Source organism: Giraffa tippelskirchi, chromosome 1 (assembly GCF_054371585.1).
Source record: "Giraffa tippelskirchi isolate mGirTip1 chromosome 1, T2T-mGirTip1v1.2.pri, whole genome shotgun sequence".
Lineage (NCBI taxonomy): Eukaryota > Metazoa > Chordata > Mammalia > Artiodactyla > Giraffidae > Giraffa > Giraffa tippelskirchi.
The window spans coordinates 29,972,166-29,993,853 of record NC_137275.1 but is presented as its reverse complement, the minus strand read 5'-3'; the positions used below and the strand labels follow the sequence as shown (position 1 = coordinate 29,993,853).

Sequence of the window (21,688 nt, the reverse complement as noted above, 5' to 3'; positions counted from 1 at the left end):
GCGGGACAATTAAGAAGGAGGCTGGGCCCAGCCCAGACCACATATTTCTCATTCTCGAAGTCAGGAGACCTCCCTGGCCACACATGTGCAGAAAGGCTCCTTGGAGGTAAAATGGGGAGTGATGCCAAGAAATGTTCTACCTGTAAGCCTTTTCAGTAGAATCCATCTTGGCTAAGAGATGCGTGTGCACACATGTGAGAATCCTGAGATATACCAAATATAGACTGTGAACCAGGCAAATCAAAATGATTGACCAAAGGAAACTCAGAAGAAGTGCTCCATAAAAGTAATTCAAACTGCAACGAGGCTGTGACTCAGCAACTCTCTTACTCTCTGAGTCCACCAGTGTGTGTATCCACAGGTACTGGCCTCTTTTTCCTCTTAATAAATACTTTTTACTTGCTTCACTACTTTGCATCTTTATGGAAATCCTTTTCTGCAAAGCTGAAGTGCCAGGGCCCTTGTCACTGTCTAGTGGCTAAGATTTGCCACTTTCACTATTGTGTCCTGGCCTCAGTCTCTGGCTAGGAACCCAAGCGCCACTTCACGCTGTTGCCAGCCAAGGCCACCCAAGATCACCTGGAGTATCACCAGAATATAACTATTCCCCAAGATAATGAAAGCAACATACACACACACATACACACACACACAATGTCTTAAAGCATTCAATATTTCACCAACTATGGGAAAACCAAGCTCAGAGACTTTCAGTTTATCAAGTATAATTTCTCTTGCATATAAAAGTAAGTGCATATAGCAAAGGCTTGTGACCTTTATTGAGGAACAGTTTGTCCTAATCATAAGTTCCCGTAAATCCCATGAAGAACATTCTAGAAACAAAATCCCTGAAAGAAAAAAAAAGGTAGCATGTGGCAATGAAAAGAAACTTCCCTGCAGTATATGACGGAAGTCATCCAGCAAGAATCTGCCTACACAATAAGCCTTTCATTGTGTCACAATGGCAGCCTTTGTCCCATAAGTAATTTATCAGGAAATTAGAATTCTCACTGAGTAAAGATTGCATCTCTTCACCCCAAGTTTAAGTCATCACTGGACCCTTAGCATCAGGGTGGGAAATTCTGCCATGACCACAAGCTGGCTATAGATCAAGGCTAGCCTAATGAGCCTCTTGGCATGGCTTGAGCAGGGAAACTACTGTCTCTGTCAACCATTTTCAGGGATCAGAAGTTCCTCAAACATTAAACATTTCTTATTTGGTACTAAAATTAGTGATCCCAGTTAAAACTATATAAGTGACAGCCAGAGAACCACACTGTCCTCAATATAATTTGATAAATTAATTTTATAGGAATTGTTTCCCAGCCTTACAGCTGACAAATTGAATGCCGTTGAATGACTGATGAAAGGCAGTCATGAGAAAGCAAGATGGAGGGTCATAAAGAAGGTAGGGATCCAGAGCCCTGAAGAGTAGCCAAAGAAAAACTTTGGCTGCTCTGAAGGTCAGGAGGGCAGCTCTGCAAATAATTTATGATCTTCCCTCCTCTTTTTCAGTCTTTGATATATTTCTTAACTCTTGGAATAGGATTTTTACTTTATCCAGCTTAAATTACATCATTGTAAACTTCTGAGGAAAAAAGAAAACATCATATGTTTTATCTACTATATTTGTGAGGCAAATATATTCTATTAAAGTGAATCAATTATTCTCCCAGTATATTTGGTGGGGTAGTTTCCCAATAAACCTGTCAATCAAACCTTCATTTTCTTTTGTAATCCAATGTTGGTTAATGAAGATAGGACCCACTAAAGCACTGTTTACCCAACTGTGTTTCTTGAAGCATTAATATCACTAGGTGGCACCTCAAATAAATATTTATCCTCAAAATATCTCTTATAAACTTACAGTATATATACACATGGTAACATTCTTGAAAATGCCTGTTTAAAAAATCATTTTGCTTCACTACGTTTTCCAAATGATATTGACCATAGACCAATCCCCTAAACTCATCTAAAACAGTTGGCAAAATCAGTGTGTCCCTGAACACATTATGTCATCTTAAAATGAAGTCAGCTACAGACACACTGGGGCCATATTCATGTAGAGTTTATATACTAATTATTGAAAAAAGCTTTCATGGAAAAGTAAACAAAGAGCTGTATTCAACTCCAGTACTCTGCTACTTCCTTGGGGGAGGGGACTCATATGTCCCCCATATAATCTTCCAAATTTTATCCATTCACTAAAAAACTAAGTATTATTTATGTGTCAATTGTTCTGCTAAATGCTAGGGAGTTGAACAAAATTATTTATTTTTCAGCTTTAAGGATCTTAGTCTAGTGAGATAAAACTAAATGTGTATACAATTTCAATAGATATAATGAATGTTCCAATAAGCTATTCATAGAGAGGGTTTTGTTTTTTTGTTTTTTGTTTTTGGTTGTTTTGTTTTTAAGCAAAGGAAAAATTAGTTTGGTGAGGTCCTAGTGGTGACTTTGAGCTGAACCTGAAAGTATAAATAGATATTGACAGTTAGCTAAACATAAATTGGATGTTCAATAGATGCTTATCAGATGGATAAATTCAATACTCAAAGTGGTATTTTTAATGACATTTAGCTTCAACTAGCAAAGTAATAAAGAGGGAAAAAATGGAAATAAAATCATTCAGAAGCTATTTCTAATGAATATACAAATGAGTTTATAAAGTTCTCTTAGTCTTAGAAATAACCTGTGACCCGCGAAACAAAGGGAAAAGAAATAAATATGTTAGCAATATTCTTGTTGCTCACTGTATAACATTTCTGTTATAGAGAACAAATTTCACTCGATGAGTTATTTTCTTATATAAATAGTTAAGATATCCTAGAGATAGTATTTTCCCAGATATGTATGTCAATTTATTGACACCCAGGCAGAGTTGAAACTTCAGGTCAAAGTTGGGTCAAATCAAGGTAGCTGAAGTCAGTTAGCCACAAAACAAGGTGAAAAGTGAAGCATTGACAACTGAAGTGTCCCTCCGTCCCAGAGCCTAAGAAAGCGTCCAAGTTCCCTTAACAGTTCAAGACTTTGGTTCTGGAATGAAGAAAACAAAAAACTGAGGGCCACACTGAAATCCAGCTGCCCTCACTTCAAACAAGCGCAGCTAGAGCCCAGCTTCTGCAGCAGTTGGGGGAAGTCTGTTCTAAGGCTCTCACAGAAAAACTAATCTCAGAAAAATGCATCACTCAACCACATATACTAGCTCTTCAGTGAAATAAATTAGAATTCCAGATAATATGCTTGTCCACTTTAGAAGTTCTTCATGACCAGGTTCTGTCTTCATCAAGAAGAAAGTAGTGCTTTTCAAACTTTCATCTGTACCAAAATTATTTAGGTGCTTATTAACTGTGTAGATTTCCAGGAACGTGTCTCCACGTAAAAATTCTGACTCAGTGGTATGGAGTGAGGCCAGAATTTACAATTTAAACAGCCCACATATTTAATCATTCCTGCAACATTTGAGTGTCTCATATGCACCAGAAAAAGGTATATGCACTGGGGAAATTATCTTCTAGTGGAAGAAGATAGAGAATAGTAAATGAACATATGTAAATTTTTAAAGTCATTTCTTGTTGAGATAAGTTATGAAGAAAATAAAAAGTTAAATGATAGGGTGATGAAGAAAAGGAAATGACTACTCAGAAAAAGTGCCAAGGAAAGTGTCTCTGAGAAAGTCATTCAAACTGAAACGTGAATAATATAAGGGAGATACTAACAAGAAAAATTAGGGTAAGAATGTTTCAGAGACTACAAACAAAAGTAAAAAGTTCCTGATTTTCCCAGAAATCCCAGAATTTGGCCCTTTCTAGGAACAGAAAGGTTGTTGAAACGCACATATTGAAACAAAGATTGGTAGAAGATAAGGTAAGAGGACTAAAGAAAGAGTAATAGGCTCTGATAAAAGATTGGAACTTATTCTAAGTGCTATAGGAAGCCATTGAAAGCTTTTAAACAGGAGAATAATCATGTCAGATATATGTTCAAAAGTCACATTTTATATGAAGAATGATTGTTAAGATGAGCAGAGTGAAAGTAGTGAGATTAGACAGGAAACTGTTAGGATAGTCAAGTGTGTGATGCCAGTAGCTGGGTCTCATTAGGTAAGACTAGAAAGTGGTGGCAGATTCAGGGCTTATAATTCTTCTAATGGACTGTTGGAAAGGAGGAATGTGGGACAAAAGATGACCCATAGGATTTTCTCTTGAACCATGGGGAGTATCATAGGACCATTTATTAAAAAGAAAAAGACCAGTGGAAGACCTGGTTGAGACAGGGACAGGTTTGCAGATCAAATATTAGGTTTTGTTCATGATAAATTTGGGGCATATAATTCAAATGCAAATGGAGATATTACAAAAGCTATTGGATACTTATATCTGTGGTTCAGTGAAGTCAACAGCATGTAGATGATATATAAAAATGGGGTAGGTCAACTAGAATGACACTAAGATAGAGACTGGAGGGAAGGTAAAGGAGGGATGAACTCAGGAAGAATCTTTAAAGGTTTTCTCAAATTTAGAGTTTAAAGAAAACAAAAGGAACTAAGAAGAAATTAAGGGCAACCAGGGATTTGAGAGAAAAAAAACAAAAAATAAGTCATTAAAGTCAGAAAGACCATCACCGTTTCCAAAGGCTACTAAGACTAAGCAGAGATTCTAAACGTTGACAATGGGTTTGGTCAATTGACCTGGCTATCTGTTTTGAAAGTCCTGAAAGGAGTAAAAGACCTGCTGGAGTAAATGTAAGACAGAATTACTGAGAGCCCTAAAACCATACTGGATTATTAACACTTTACAGAAATTAAAAGTAACAAGTTTTTTGCTTACACCTTGTATTTTGTAATCTGTGTCCTTAAAAGAAACCCAGAAATCCTGAAATCAGAAAAGTTACTAAAGCCTGAAGTTATGTGTGCACTCTTACTAAAGCCATAATGACATCCCATTTCGGACTCCATATAACATCAAACATCTCTTCACAGCCTTCCTATCAATGTCCAGCTGAAAACAAATTATCTTTAGATATTCTTTGCAAGTAGAGATCATGACTATCTACTGTATTCCCCAAAGTGCCTTATTTTTTAATGGTCTACAGGATAGCAGGATCATGATATTCCATTTTACTGGTGTTTAAACTATGGACAGAGGCTCTAATTTGTATAGGAGGCAGAGACCAAAATTACCCCAAAGAAAAAGAAATGCCAGAAGGCAGAGTGGTTGTCTGAAGAGGCCTTACAAATAGTGGAGGAAAGAAGAGAAGTGAAAAGCAAGGGAGAAGGAAAAGATATACCCAATTGTATGCAGAGTTCCAGAGAATAGCAAGGAAGAAAGATAAGAAGGCCTTCTTCAATGAACAAGGCAAAGAAGTAGAGGAAAACAATAGAATGGGAAAGACTAGAGATCTCTTCAAGAAAATTGGAGAGATCAGGGGAACATTTCCTGCAAGGATGGGCATGATAAAGGATAGACATGATAAGACCAAACAGAAACTGAAGAGATTAAGAATAGGTGGCAAGAAAAACTATACAAAAAAGGTCTTAATGACTTGGATAATTACAATGGTGTGGTCACTCACCTACAGCCAAACATCCTGGAGTGTGAAGTCAAGTGGGCCTTAGGAAGCATTAACTACAAACAAAGCTAATGGAGCTGATGGAATTCCAGTTGGCTATTTAAACACCTAAAAGATGATGCTGTTAAAGTGCTGCACTCAATATGTCAGCAAATTTGGAAAATTCAGCAGTGGCTACAGGACTGGAAAAGGTCACTTTTTATTCCAATTCCAAAGAAGGGCAATGCCAAAGAATGTTCATACTACCAGATAATTGCTGTCATGTCTCACGCTAGTAAGGTTATGCTCAAAATTCTGCAAGCTAGGCTTTAGCAGTACATGAACCGAGAACTTCCATATGTACAAGCTGGGTTTAGACAAGGCAGAGGAACCAGAGATAAAATTGCCAATATCTGTTGGATCATAGACAAAAGAACAAAATTCCATGAAAACATCTACTGCTTTCCAGAAAAACATCTATGTGAAAGCCTTTGACTATGTGGATCACAAAACACTGTGAAAAATTCTTAAAGCGATGGGAAAGAAACCTTTATGCAGGTCAAGAAGCAACAGTTAGAACCAGACATGAAACAACAGACTGATTCAAAAGTTGGGAAAGGAGTACATCAAGGCTGTATATTATCACCCTGTTTAACTTCTACCCAATATCAGGCTGGATGAATCAGAGGCCAGAATCAAGATTGCTGAGAAAAATAGCAATAACCTCAGATAGGCAGATGATACCACTCTAATGGCAGAAAGTGAAGAGGAACTAAAGAGCCTCTTGATGAGGGTTAAAGAGGAGAATGGAAAAAGCTGGCTTAAAACACAACATCCAAAAAACTTCAGTTCATAGCATCCAGTCTCATCACTCCATGGCAAATAGAAGGTGCTTCCCTGGTAGCTCAGTCAGTAAAGAATCTGCCTACAGTGCAGACCGGGTCCAATCCCTGGGTTGGGAAGATCCCTTAGAGAAGGAAATGGCAACCTTCTCCAGTATTCTTGCCTAGAAAATCCTATGGACAGAGGAGTCTGGCAGGCTACAGTCCATATGGTCCCAATAGTTGGATATCACTTAGCAACTAAATCACCATAAAGTGGAAGCAATGACAGATTTTATTTTCTTGGGCTCCAAAATCACTGCAGATGGCAACTGCTGCTGCTGCTGCTAAGTCGCTTCAGTTGAGTCCAACTCTGTGTGACCCCATAGACAGCAGCCCTCCAGGCTCCCCTGTCCCTGGGATTCTCCAGGCAAGAATACTGGAGTGGGTTGGCAGATGGTGAGTGCAACCATGAAATTTAAAGAAACTTGCTCTTTGGAAGGAAAGCTATGACAAGCCTAGACAGCATATTAAAAAGCAGAGACATCACTTCGCAGTCAAAGGTCCATATAATCAAAGCGATGATTTTTCCAGTAGTCATATGCAGATGTGAGAGTTGGACTCTAAAGAAGGCTGAGCACCAAAAACTTGATGCTTTCAAACTGTGGTGCTGAAGAAGACTCTTAAGAGTCGCTTGGACTGCAAGGAGATCAAACCAATCAATCTCAAAGGAAATCAACCCTGAAAACTCATTGGAAGGACTGATGCTGAAGCTGAAGCTCAAACACTTTGTCTGCCTGGTGCAAAGATTCGACTCATTGGAAATGACCCTGATGTTGGGAAAGATTGAGGGCAGGAGAAGCAGGACACAGTAGATGGTTAGATAGCATCACCAACTCAATGGACATGAATTTGAGCAAACTCCAGGAGACAGTGAAGGACAGGGAAGCCTGGCGTACTGCAGTCCATCGGTCACAGAGTTGGACATGACTTAGTGACTGAACACAATGCAGTGTTAAAATAATTTTAGGAGCATTTTATGCTATTTTCCTATGATTTTCACAAATCATAGCAATGGTTTCTGAAGCATACATGATTCTGCACTAAAATGTTACTTTTCTGATGTCTTAAGAATGAATCATATAGAAAGTTATGTTAGTAATTTACATTGTGACTATCACAAACATTGTTGTACTTCAAGCATATTGTAGACTATTGAGATTAACTTTGTACTAATGAAGTTGCTGAGAAATAATATAGTACATTAAAAAAAATAACAAAACCATATGCAAGTGAATACTACCAAAAGAAGAGAAAATAGAGATGAACTACACAATTGAAATAATAAATACTAACAAGGGGAAACTGTTGTGAGTAAAAACTGCATACAAGTCAATAATAATCATACCACTTATCACAAAATGTTTATTTCATAGTGCTGGAAATACAGCGTTATTACAAAATACAAGGGCTCCACTGTGTACGAGTTACATAAATGGATACTGCTTATCAGGATCTAAACAAAAGGAAGTTGTAGCTTGACTGAGAAGCCCTGCTGGTCCTCCTCCCATATTCTAGAGGTGTTTTAGGAGTCCACCATGGCCTCTCCGAAGAATACATGACTAGAACAAAGCTGGTGAACATACTCTAGATCACAAACAGGAGTTTTGAGACTGTTCAGCACCATCCCAACATCCTGGCAGATTTCATTTCATAGGAGATCTGATTCTTCTTTAGTTTTTCTTTGGAAAACAGCAGGGTATCTGAACAGCTCCAGTATAGATTACACCCAGTTTGTCTGCAACAATCATTCAAAACTCTTTCAATTCCTTAGTTCAGTATATTTGATATGGGGAATGTTCAATGTCACTAGTATTCAAGTAAGTGTTAGACTATCAGCTCCACCAGAGCAACAATTTTTGCCTGCTTTGGTTACTAATTTATCCTTAATGCCTGAAGCGTGCATGCATGTGTGCTCAGTCATGTCTAACTTTTTGCGACCCCATGGACAGTAGCCCCGGAGAAGGCAATGGCAACCCACTCCAGTACTCTTGCCTGGAAAATCCCATGGACAGGGGAGCCTGGTAGGCTGCAGTCCATGGGGTTGCTAAGAGTCAGACACGACTGAGCATCCTTGCTTTCACTTTTCACTTTCATGCATTGGAGAAGGAAACGGCAACCCACTCCAGTGTTCTTGCCTGGAGAATCCCAGGGACGGCAGAGCCTGGTGGGCTGCCGTCTACGGGGTCACACAGAGTCGGACACGACTGAAGCAACTTAGCAGCAGCAGCAGCAGGACAGTAGCCCACCAGTCTCCTCTGTCCATGGACTTCCCAGGAAAGAATATGGAGTGGGTTGCCATTTACTTCTCCAGGGAAGCTTCCCAATCCAGGGATCAAACCCACATATTTTGTGTCTCCTGCATTGGCAGGCAGATTTTTTACCACTGAGTCACCTGGGAAGCCTAATGCCTGGAACAGAACCTGAAATAATATAAGTGCTAAAAGAATAATATCCAGTTTGCAAAGTCCCCAAAGACACAGATTATTGTTTGAAGTGGATGGGAGATACCCCCCCACACACACTGTAGAAGTGTTTGTCTTGTAGTAGGGGGAAGAATTCCTAGCCTTCCCAGGTGAAATATATTATCTTGAAAAAACAAACTCATTGAAGTTATTTTGAGTCTATGGCATTTGTGAACTAAATAAAGACTCAACTATAAATCAATACAATTTTATGGCTCTAAATCAGTGACTGAGAAATCATTATGTGGGATAGAAAACTTTCATAATTTAGGGACTGACCAGACCTTAATCTTCCAACAATCAATTGACCCAGATGACCAAAGGAAAATGATAGGACAAAACAGTTTAAACAGAATGGCTGGTCTTACTGTAGCAGCTTGTGTTAGCAGTTTTGAAATTCTGCCAGCTTTGTCTTTTGACAGCAGAAGTCAAACTATTCTGAGAAACAGAAGTTTTCAATTTACTCTGTACAAGCTGAATAAACATTTTAGGGTCATGACCATCACTCCGAACCTTCCAAGACATGAAATACTTCTAAGAAAAAGAGGAATACAACACAATGCTGTTATTAATCCTTGTTTGTGTCCTGGCAGTCCTACATTGATTCCTGTAAATACGGCAATCTGGTCAAGACTTCATAGATAAAATGAAATCACAGTTAACATTTTTTTGTGGAGAAATGTAAGCAAAAGCAGATATTCTTTCCTTAATTATCTAGGAAAATTACTTGGTTAGTGGTATTTTACCAAAATATCCCCCATATTGGTGGCTTTAAGACACATATTTTGTAAGTCAGAATAAGTCATCTTTGAAACAGAACAATTATTCTGAATTTAGTTATTTAATTTTGTACATCCAGAATGGTTCACCTATATTACTGAAATTTACAAATCTAAGTGCAAACAATAAATGCTGAAGAAGGTGTGAAGAAAAGGGAATCCTCCTACACTGTTGGTGGCAATAATAACTGGGAGAGCCACTATGGAGAACATTATGGAGATTCCTTCAAAAATTAAAAAAAAAAATCTAAGTGCAACTTTGATTCATAAGAAATTAATCAATCAACAGGTGTTTATACGAAGAATTTACTGAAGAATAAAATGAAAATGGATCCCGACTTTATATTGATTAATATTTCACATTTGGATTTAACATAAATTATTCTTGGGCATATAAAAGATGGTTAGTTTTCTAATTGTTAAATACTGATGGCTGTAATTCTAGAAGGAGGATGACAATCACAGCCCATAATATATGTAGAATTACTTCTTGAAATAATAAGAAACATTTGAAATGTAAATGTGCTATGACTAGCTACTTTTCTTTTAATAATAGCTTTAAATTCAAATAGATGGAATTAACTGATTAAAATGAAATTAATATTCTTAAAAACCCTCTATCTTTTCATAAACATAAAAATTCAGTCTTAAAAAAGTGTGAATAATCTGTTTTCAAATCTTATGAATGACAACTTTATTTCCTCTTCTGCATTCCATTAACCGAGACTGATGTAAAGATGGCCCTGCTATCGTCAAATCTTTCCTTTCTGTCATCTTCCTATTGGTGCAGGGTAAAAGGAAGATAAATCTCATGACGCAAGGCACTAACACCCTTTAATAGTCTCTGGTTATTTACCTTGGGTGTTCCTTCCAGTTGAAAGGCCAACTGAACCTACTGCCAAGCAAGAGCTGACAGGCACAAGGAAAGGTAATCACATTAAAACATCCAAAGAGAATAATTCTTCTTCACAGCAGTTTGTAATTATTACACCACCAAAGTTATTTTAGAAGAACATTTTCTTCCTTTTGGCTTTTATTGTTAAGCTTGAATATCCCTTGTCATCATTATGATATTAGTTTCTAATCTAAACCTTAGATTCTGTATAATGTTATGATCAAATTTATTTTTAACTTCACTTTGGGTTAAAGTCAAGATTTGATACTTGCTAAAATACTGAAGACAATGTAGATTCTTTAAAAAAAAAAAAAGTATATTCAAGACAGTGAATCTACTCCTACAGGCAAATGTGGAGGGTTAACTTTTTAGGAAGATGAAAGTATAGGATAATCCAGATTGATCCTTTAATTAATTTAAAATTTTATTTCTGTCTAAAGGTTATAATTTCATTTGTCATAGTATACAACTTTAAAAAATAACAGGACTTATACATCCCTCATGAAAGCTGAATAGTTCTGTTTCACAAATTTTTCTGGATTGCCAAGTTATGAAGGCAAATTCAAGTACTTACTGTTTTAAGTAACTGATAAGTAAAGAATGGTCTTATTTCTCTGGTTTCTGTTTATGCTAAAAAGGGAATAACTACTACTGTTTTACAAGTTGTTTTTGTATGAGTGTTTGTGATATAATTTTGCATGAATTATAAAGGATTCCATGATTCACCATAGAAATATTGTTCAGACTACCATCTTAAAAGTTAGCCAATGATTTTTCTATATTCACTATACTGTATTGTAATCATCAAGCTTGCTAACAGACTAGATCTTAATTATTCCAACCACAAAAAAGAAATGATAATTGTGTGACATGACAGAGTTGTTAATTATCAATACAATGGCAATCATATTACAATGCACAAATACATTAAATAAACATGTTAGACACGTTAAATTAACACAATGTTATATATTAAATCTATTTCAACCAAGAAAAATTTCACTGGCAAGTGAAGAATTCATAAGGAGCTCCATTCTATTCAATGAAATTTGTGGAAACAATCAATGCTGTAGGTTGCTCAAATTTGAACTCACATTAAGTTCTTTTCCATTCAATGATATTCCATCAGAGGTTCTGAAGTCAGTTTAGTAGACAGCCTTTCTAATCATTATTACCTGGAAATCAAAAGTGAGTTGAGTCTGGTGTGCGCTCTTTATCAAGCCTGAACTTTTAACTCTGTGACCCTAATCTGTAAAATTCAGTTTGCAGGTTTCAAGTCTAAAAGTATGATGATAACAATGGCTGTAACAAGCTGTAGTATTTAGTTTATAAATGCAAAATTTATTTAAATATTTAAAAAATCTAAAATGTTATATGTATCTTTCTAAAAAGACAATTTAGCTTTTAAAATCAAATAAATAGGTATTACTACTCTATAGTCCTTTAGAAAGGTAAGGCTAATTTATTTCTTCAAATATTTCATCCAGAAAACTGCAATTGTCATATCTTACATTTTTTCATTAAATTGATCAAGCTAACTATATCACTTATGATTACTAGAGAAGCAGATTATGAAAAATGCAGTTTCAGGATACTCCCCCCAAGCTCTTTAAGTATTCCTATTAGATCAATTACAGAATTAGAGAATTTCAGAAATTTCAGTTCAAACTTTTATTTATAGGCAAGAAGAATACTAGGGCCAGATAAAGGGAAATACTTATTCAAAGTAGAGAATAGAGCCCAAGATAGATCAGTTCTCCAAAGGAATGTGTAATCACCTCAGTTTCTAATCTGAAGCCACTCAACTGGTGTTAGGAAAGCTATCTAATTCTTTAGCCTGGCATTTAACGCCTCATCTTTCTCTGCCCTAAACTTTCCTTCCAACTTTGTCTTTCCCTTCTCTCCATTCAAATGCCCATGGATATTCCTAAAGAGTTCTCTTCTCTTTGAAGTTCCTCTCTATTAATCTCTGCATGGGCAAGTCCCACCTATATGCTATGTCCTACAGAAATAATTTACTGATTTCTTAACCGAACATTTCTTTCTGCAGAAAAGCACTTTTGTGACACTTTCTCCTCTCTTTTTTCTAACAGTGATTTGTGTACCTTTCAACTCTTCCTAAAATTTATGGTACTTGACCAATTCACCTTGATAATCTCAACACTGACACACAGAGCTTTGTTCCTACTAGGTTCTTGGTACATATGAAATGAATATAGGATTAACCTCGTAATGACACATTCAGTAACATAACCAAAAATTAAATTCACATATTTCCTATCGTTTGGTTTTTTTAAAGCTTTTGATAAAATAGATTTTTCACATTGGCTATATCTTCCCCTACATCTGACTTTTCCAGCCCTTAAACCAAAGAAAGCATTGCTCCAAATCACTCCTAAATTATCAGCAACAGATCCTGTTAATCTAATGTTTTCAATTTAATTTTAGGTGCAATGATGAAGAGTTTTTTCCTAGTTGTGACTATCCTGGCATTAACCCTGCCATTTTTGGTGAGTTAATTTCATCTAATCAGTTTGTATCAAAAATTTTTTTAATTTATTTAAGGGCTTTAATTGTGTAAATTTCTAAATACAGTGATATTTTATAGAACAAAATAGCTGCATAAATAATTTATTTTTGCATTTATTTTTCTTATTAAAGTCATATTCTTCTGGTTTCTAGGAATAAAGAAATCATACTTTACCATCTAGAGAAAACCTTTAAAATTCTCATATGATAGAGAAAATACATTTGGGGGGAAAAATCCTGAAAATATTTTTAAAGTATAATATGCACTTAATATAATTTACAAAAAATAAATATATAAACCATAGACAAAGATCAGAAATGCTTTTAATTAAATCCCTATTTCATGCAAACTCCAATTTGTTTAGGGACTAAATCCTTAAAATATCAGGAGCTTGTTTAAGCTTTTTTACCAATTTCAAATAACTTGACACGTACTTTTAATATTTAAATATATTGTAACTTTTGTTATAATATTTCCATTGTGTCAACTCCCTCTCAGGGATTATATACATAAACACTTCTTTGATTTTTAGGCAAACATCTGAAAACATCAGATGTTTATTTTCCTGTTCTTACTGTTGGCAAATAAGTGCCTGGGATCCCCAAATGAACATGAAAATAAAACAGACCAATAGCCAAAACAATGAGGAAAACTAATCAAAAAAATTAAAAGAAAAAAAATCCCAAACCTTTTTCATGTTACATGTAATTACACTACATTACAGTGTGTAATTCAAGAAAATGCCTGAAAACCGTAAAGTTGTTTATGGATACAATCCCTGAGAGGGAGTTGACAGAATAAGAAGATTATAACAAAAGTTATAATATATTTGGATGTTAAGCATACATAACAAGTTATTTGAAAATGGTTCAAAAAAAAAAAGCTTAAACAAGATCCTAATATTTTAAGAATTTAGTCTCTAAACAGACTGGAGTTTGTGTGAGGTAGGAATTTAATTAAAAACATTATACTTTACCATGTGTAAAATTAGATAGCCAGTGGAAATTTGCTGTCTGATGCAGGGAGCTCAAACCTAGGGCTCTGTGACAACCTAGAGGGTAGGATGGGGTGGGAGGCGGAAGGGAGGTTCAAGAGGGAGAGGACATAACATACCAACAGCTGATTCATGTTGATGTACGGCAGACACCAACACAATATTGTAAAGCAATTATCCTCCAATTTAAAATAAACAAATTTCAATTTTTAAATATCTGATGCTTTATGACCTCCTCTTGTTCTGATGGGTGGGGCCATGCTCAGTAAATCTTTAATCCAATTTTCTGTTGATGGGCAGGGCTGTGTTCCCTCCCTGTTGTTTGACCTGAGGCCAAACTATGGTGAAGGTAATGAAGATAATGGCGACCTCCTTCAAAAGGTCCCATGCATGCACTGCTGCACTCAGTACCCCCAGCCTGCAGCAGGCCACCGCTGACCGATGCCTCCACCAGAGACTCCTGGACACTCACGGGCAAGTCTGGGTCAGTCTCTTGTGGGGTCACTGCTTCTTTCTCTTAGGCCCTGGTGCACACAAGCTTTTGTTTGTGCCCTCCAAGAGTCTGCTTCCTCAGTTCTGTGTAAGTTCTGGAGGCTCTATGGTGGGGCTAATGGTGACCTCCTCCAGGAGGGCTTATGCCATACCCAGGTCTACTGTACCCAGAGCTCCTGCCCTGCAGCAGTCAACTGCTGACCTGTACCTCCACAGGAGACATTCAAACAAAGTTCTGGCTCGGTCTCTGTGGGGTCTCTGGGTCTTGGTGCATACCAGGTTTATATGAGCCCTCTGAGCGTCTCTGGCGGGGTTTGATTCTAAACGCTATTTCACCCCTTCTACCATCTTGCTGGGGCTTCTCCTTTGCCCCTGGACATGAGGTAGCTTTCCTTGGTGGGATCCAACATTCTCCTGTTGATGGTTGTTCAGCAGAGACTTGTAATTTTGGAGTTCTTGCAGGAGAAGATGAGCACAAGTCCTTCTACTCTGCAACAAACTACTCCTACTCTACAACAAACTGTGGAAAATTCATAAAGAGATGGGAATATCAGATCACCTGACCTGCCTCCTGAAAAATCTGTATGCAGGTCAAGAAGCAACAGTTAAAACTGGACATGGAAAAACAGACTGGTTCCAAATCAGGAAAGGAGTACATCAAGGCTGTATATTGTCACCCTGCTTATTAACTTATATGCACAGTATATCATGAGAAACGCTGGGCTGGATGAAGCACAAGTTGAAATCAAGATTGCCAGGAGAAATATCAATAACCTCAGACATGCAGATGACATCACCCATATGGCAGAAAGCAAAGAAGAACTAAAGAGCCTCTTGATGAAAGTGAAAGAGGTGAGTAAAAAAGTTGGCTTAAAACTCAACAGTCAGAAAACTAAGATCGTGGCATCTGGGCCCATCACTTCATGGCAAATAGAAGGGGAAACAATGGAAACAGTGAGAGACTTTATTTTGGGGACTCCAAAATCACTGCAGATGGTGACTGCAGCCATGAAATTAAAAGATGCTTGCTCCTTGGAAGAAAAGCTATGACCAACCTAGACAGCATATTAACAAGCAGAGACATTACTTTGTCAACAAAGGTCCGTCTAGTCAAAGCTATGGCTTTTCCAGTGGTCATGTATGGGTGTGAGAGTTGGACTATAAAGAAAGCTGAGTGCCGAAGAATTGATGCTTTTGAATTGTGGTGTTGGAGAAGACTCTTGATAATCCCTTGGACTGCAAGGAGGTCTAACTAGTCTGTCCTAAAGGAAATTAGTCCTGAATATTCATTGGAAGAACAGATTCTAAAGCTGAAGATCCAATATTTTGGCCATCTGATGTGAAGAACTGACTCATTGGAAAAGACCCTGATGGTGGGAAAGATTGAAAGCAGGAGGAGAAGGGGACGACAGAGGATGAGATGGTTGGGTGGCATCACCAACTCTGGACATGAGTTTAAGTAAGCTCTGGGAGTTAGTCATGGACAGGGAAGCCTGGAGTGCTGCAGTCCATGGGATAGCAAAGAGTCAGACACAACTGAGCAACTGAACTGAACTGATGACCTCCTCTTAAACTGTAAAATTTGGAACAGCACTAGTCCTTGTTTCATAATTCATTTATTATTAAATTTAGTTTTGCTTTCAAGTTAATATCTCTTAAATAATTCTATTTGGTAAATTCTTAGAGTCTTTTTAAAAATTTGAATTACTATGACCTTCACATTGCTTTTCTTTCTTTCTTCTTTGAAATTTGATTTTATTGTGGCCACATGCATATTTAGAACTTGGGCTTTCTCTTGAGGGATAGAGGTTAAAGTTTAAATCAGAAAGTGATTCACAACTGCTTGACCTCTGAAAACATCTTCTCGAACTATTTGAGCCAGTGCTAGCCCCAAACTCTCCTTCTTGACTTCACAAAGCTACAAGCCCCATGGATATGAACAAATAATTCAAGAGAAAAATGAAAGTTTATATAGATTTTTACCATCCAATCTTATTATACAATCTTACTTACCCAATCAAAATCATACAACTTAATACAGCAATGTTGTAGCATCTTTTATGCGTTAAATGTATTCCTTCTCTCCAAAATATAAATAGCTAAGATAATATTTATTACTAGCAGTTACAAGATGAACTGTACAATCTTATAGTCTATTGGTGGCATTATAAATTGGTGTATCTTTACTGTACAGCAGTTTAATAATTTCTGTCAAAGAATTTTCCCCCCAAAATCATATTTTTGAAAGACTGTTTTGAGAAATCACTGAAAACTATTTAAAAGGCCATTGACATCTGGGCTTCCCTGGTGTCTCAGATGGTAAAGAATCTGCCTGCCTGCAGGAGACCCAGTTTTCATCCTTGGATTGGGAAGATTCTCCCGGAGAAGGGAATGGATACTCACTTGAGTATCTTGCCTGGAGAATTCCATGGACAGGGGAGCCTGGTGGGCTATAGTCCATAGGTCATTTTAAAAGTCCATTGATATCTATCCAGATGTTATCCATATCTGTATTTATAACAAAAACATCTTTTGAAAAACCTTTAAGGGTTAACAATAAAGAACAAACATTTCATGACATAATCATTGATTGTTTTTCAACTTTGAATATGCAAGTATGAAAACTGAGGTGGTGGAAAAATGATATGAGATCATACTTCTTTAAAAAAATTTAAGATACAAGACTAAAATGAACATAAACCAGGAATACATAATGCATGTAGACTGATATTATATCAAATCTATATCTAAATTTTCAGGATTTTTTAGTGTAGGCAAACTTTCAATATTAATATAACTTTTTAAATTTTAAACTAATGACTTAATAAATTTAGAGGTAAGTAAGTCCCTATCTTAACATACCCTGCATTTTATTATTGTTTTAAATCTCTGATATCCTATACCAACAACTTCCTAAAGGTTTATAGGATCTTTTATATCCCAGGGATATGTGTGAAAAGTCTTAAACTAGAACTGTCATCTTAAAACTATTTACCATTATGAACTCACCTTTTATAAGTTTTAAAGCTTCAGATAGACATGCCTGGAAACTACTTTCTCACTCCTGATTTCCTATGCATGTTACAATCTAGAACTAAGAAAAGCATTATAAATACATGATAATTTTTTAAATGCTATTATTTATATAATATTTATATACCAGTGTTACGCTAGAGGCAATTTTTTAATCAAGAAAACCTCATAAATCATCTTAAGAGAGCAGAAACAGAAAAATATGCTCAATTCTCCTATTTTTAGCAATATATATTCAATACAAATTGAATATAGGTTGTTCATGTTCTTCATTTAAGCAATATAATATATAATTGTTGGTACAGAGATCAAATGATCATATTCTTTTCAATCTTGAATTTTTCTCCCTAAGTTGTGATTTTTAAGAACAACTTAACCATGGGGCTCATTATTGCTATTTTAGTTAGCATGTATCTGTCATTTCTTGAGGGCTTCACAGACTATAGATTAGATAATCTAGAAAAGTGGTTTATAATATTTTACAATACTAAAATAAAAGCAAGAAAAACACGTTTTATCTCTTTTATAAAAGATATTTTAAAATCACAAAAACTAGACTCTATCATGCTTTTTTTCTTCTAACTTCTTATTTCCGATTCTTTCTCTGAATCTCACCAGGGTGCCCAGGAGCAAAACCAGGAACAACCAACAGTAAGTTTGTTTCCAGTAGAGATATGAATCCAAAGAATAAAATTCTGCAAAGTTTAATGATATTAAAAATGCCTTATAGCTAAAGACTAAGTAAATATTTAAACTACATAAAATAATTGAATAATTTTTGTAAAAATAATCATTTCAGCAACCAATCATATGAATCAACATCAATGTTTATCTGAAAATCTTGGTATCACTTTACAGGCCAAGTCGTGTTGATTTTCATGAGTATTTAGCAACATGAGAAAACCTTCTCAGAATTTAATATTGGGAAAACAATGAAAACAAAAGCAAAGCTTAATATTTCTTCTGTCTACTTTTTAAGAAATGGGGAATGATCCCTCTCTGACACATCTTTGGATACTTCTCATACACTTTTATTTACTTTCCCCAGTTTGTTTGAATGAATACCTTTAAATATGTCTCCTTTCATGAGAAAGCCTTGCTTTGAGGTATATTTTCATTAATTTGTTTCTATTCATAAGGAAAGATCTAATGATTTTATATTTTATAACTGCACCTAATTAATATTAATTAATTAATAGAACTAATCAATTATAAATAGTTAATTATAATATAGTTATATATAATATATTAATATATAATATTAATATATCAGTATATAATATAATTATATATAATTAACTGCACCTAATTAATATATTTTATGACTGCACCTAATTAATAGAACTGTGGCAAATAAAAATGGAAAATTTCCTAACTGATCTTTAACGGATAAAACTAAGCAGGAAAAAAAACCCAACATATAAACCCAGGAATCCACATCACATTATTTTTACTATTTTGCTAGAATTAGTTTAGAAAAAATGCACCTTAACCTAATTCCTAGATAAATAAAACAAAAAACAGTTACAAACATGTGGTGAGAATATATATACACACATACACATATATATGGAAAGAGATATACATTTTTTTGTGTGTAGTATGCTTGTGTACTGTATGTCAAAGCTCTCTATGAAACTGCTCTAGCTGTGGTACTTATAAAGTGCAACATTTACTGAGCACTTTTTATATATGTCAAGCTCTGGGCAATGTGGTTTACATTATGAGCTATCTCATCTAATTTTTTTGAAACTAATGTTATTTTTAATATTTGTTAAAAATCAAGAAGTGGAAGGAAGATGTACAAATCCATATCTTATAAAATAATATGGATTCTGGGTTCACTATTGCCAATGCTGTACTTTCTTAACATCAAATACTGTAACAATTTATTTCAAAAAATTCTGATTTAAGATATCTCTTCACTCTAGCCTACAATAATACCATTCTGTATAATTTATTCTTTTTGCAGTGCTGTGAGAAAGATGAAAGATTCTTCAATGACAAAATAGTCAAATATATCCCAATTCAGTATGTGCTGAGTAGGTATCCTAGCTATGGAATCAATTACTACCAACACAGACCAGTTGCACTAACTAATAGTCAATTTCTGCCATACCCATATTATGCAAAGCCAGTTGCAGTTAGGTCACCGGCCCAAATTCTTCAATGGCAAGTCTTGCCAAATACTGTGCCTGCCAAGTCCTGCCAAGCCCAGCCAACTACCATGGCACGTCGCCCACACCCACGTTTATCATTTATGGCCATTCCACCAAAGAAAAATCAGGATAAAACAGACAGCCCTACCATCAATACCATTGCTACTGTTGAGCCTACAATTACACCTATCACCGAAGCAATTGTGAACACTGTAGCTGCTCGAGAAGCTTCCTCAGAATTTATTGCGAGTGCACCTGAGACCAACACAGTCCAAGTTACTTCAACCGTGGTCTAAAAACCCTAAGGAGACGTCAAAGAAGACAACTCAGGTAAATGAGCAAAAAACAAAAATGAACAATAGCCAAGATTCATGGACTCATCAATATAATCATAACATCTAAACTAGCATAGATGGATAAATTAAATCTGTTACAGAGAAGGCAAAATGGGCTAATTATAACTTACATTTGCTGGTTCTTTAGCGTTGACATACTAGATTCTTTCCCAACAAGAAAGTTTTAAAATATCTTATTTTACAAAATGAATAAAAATTGCGGATTTTATTATTAAACCTTTTTCAACAGTTGGTATACTCCTCGAATCTATGAGTTTTATTTTACTCCTGTTCACACACACAGACAGTAGAGTAAAATACAGTGTTAAACTCATGATTTTTCTTATCTCAAAAATATGTTTTCTTAGAAAAAAATCATATAGGATATGAGTTTAAATACATTTTAATTGTATACCAGTGTGTTGCACTCTACTTTTGATACGGATAGAATGAAAGGAAACAATATGTTTCACACATAGCATTTTATCTCAGGCATCACTTCTGAAAGGATGTATATGGTTAGGCACCCAAATTTCTCCTATTGTAAGGCAATCCCATGGAAAAATTCTAATTTTGAACTAGAAAAGCATCTACTTATTAAAAAGAAACTTTCAGAACTTTAAATATAATGTAAAATATGTCTATTTATTATCTGGATCAATGGATAATGGCAGAGTCTAAAGTAATTTAAAACATATGAAAAAGTTAAACAGAAAGATCAATAAGATAGAAAATAACTAAAGATTGTGAAATAATTTAGGAAGAAAGTGACAAAATTTTGAGGGTCTAGGCAAGAAATACTTTCATCACACTGTCTACATGATTTTTGGTCTAAAATGAACTCAGCATGATATAATGGAAACAGCATTAGATCAGAGAAGGCTGCTTCTGTTGTGTGACTTTAAGCAAGTCATTACTCTCTCTGAAGAGTCATCACTCTTTCATTTTCTCATAATTTTGGTTGCTATGAGATTCAAGTGAGAAAGCATATTGTGAATGAGTTGTAAAAAGCGATCAATCTGTGAAATATAATGCTCTAGAAAAGATGAAGCAAAATTAGTAAATATTAAAATTTACTTTCAACTAAAATATCAAATCCTTACTAAATTATCAAAACTACATAACAATCTCAGTTTAATCCTGTAGCAGCCATATGGAATGGATTATATTACCATCTTGAATCCACAAATGAAAAAAAGCTATGAATGCAAATTGCTACAGCTGAAAGTTCAAAACTGGAAACCAAATCAAACCTGCTTGATTTCAGATAGTAATGCTTGATTAGTACATCTGCTATTTCCATATGGGCTAATTTTTTAAAAAAATAAAATAAAAACAGAAAACATACTCTAATTTTTCAAGGTCAGCATATGTGTAAATTTTATTACTGAGTTTGTGTTTAATAGGACATCTGATAAGAAAGAGAAGATAATAAGCTGATAAATCTTTGACTCATTAAAATTTCAAAAAGAAAATGAAGAAATTAATGGACACAAAATGAAAACAAGTAATTGAGTATGCAACTATTTTATTGATATGAAATACATTATTACATGGTTGTTTTTAATAAAA

At 35.4% G+C, this 21,688-nt stretch overlaps 2 protein-coding genes across 11 annotated transcripts in view; one reads left to right on the top strand and one right to left on the bottom strand.

Annotated features, from left to right (window-relative positions):
* Positions 1 to 21,688, bottom strand: part of LOC145544668 (uncharacterized) — a 256,837-nt gene that overhangs the window by 2,769 nt on the left and 232,380 nt on the right. For 5 of the 10 annotated variants that reach the window (XM_081587615.1, XM_081587658.1, XM_081587605.1 and 2 more), the window contains 3 exons: positions 17,599 to 17,683; positions 16,993 to 17,097; positions 11,668 to 11,748 (listed from right to left, as the gene is read on the bottom strand). The gene's annotated coding sequence lies outside the window, so the exon portion shown is untranslated. Of the gene's footprint in view, positions 1 to 11,667; positions 11,749 to 16,925; positions 17,098 to 17,598; positions 17,684 to 19,929; positions 20,083 to 21,688 lie in introns of all 10 variants that reach the window. The other 5 variants (XM_081587642.1, XM_081587632.1, XM_081587622.1 and 2 more) reach the window with 3 other exon arrangements.
* On the top strand, positions 13,027 to 20,077 carry CSN3 (casein kappa). The gene is made up of 3 exons (XM_081587580.1): positions 13,027 to 13,083; positions 18,241 to 18,273; positions 19,595 to 20,077. The coding sequence occupies exons 1-3, from the start codon at positions 13,027 to 13,029 to the stop codon at positions 20,075 to 20,077; spliced, it is 573 nt and encodes a 190-aa protein (XP_081443706.1).

Excerpts from the sequence above, each read along its gene's own strand:
- CSN3 (XM_081587580.1), top strand. The coding sequence starts at position 13,027 with ATGATGAAGAGTTTTTTCCTAGTTGTGACTATCCTGGCATTAACCCTG. Across the intron at positions 13,084-18,240 it reads CATTAACCCTGCCATTTTTG|GGTGCCCAGGAGCAAAACCA; the intron begins GTGAGTTAATTT and ends GAATCTCACCAG. Across the intron at positions 18,274-19,594 it reads AAAACCAGGAACAACCAACA|TGCTGTGAGAAAGATGAAAG; the intron begins GTAAGTTTGTTT and ends TTCTTTTTGCAG.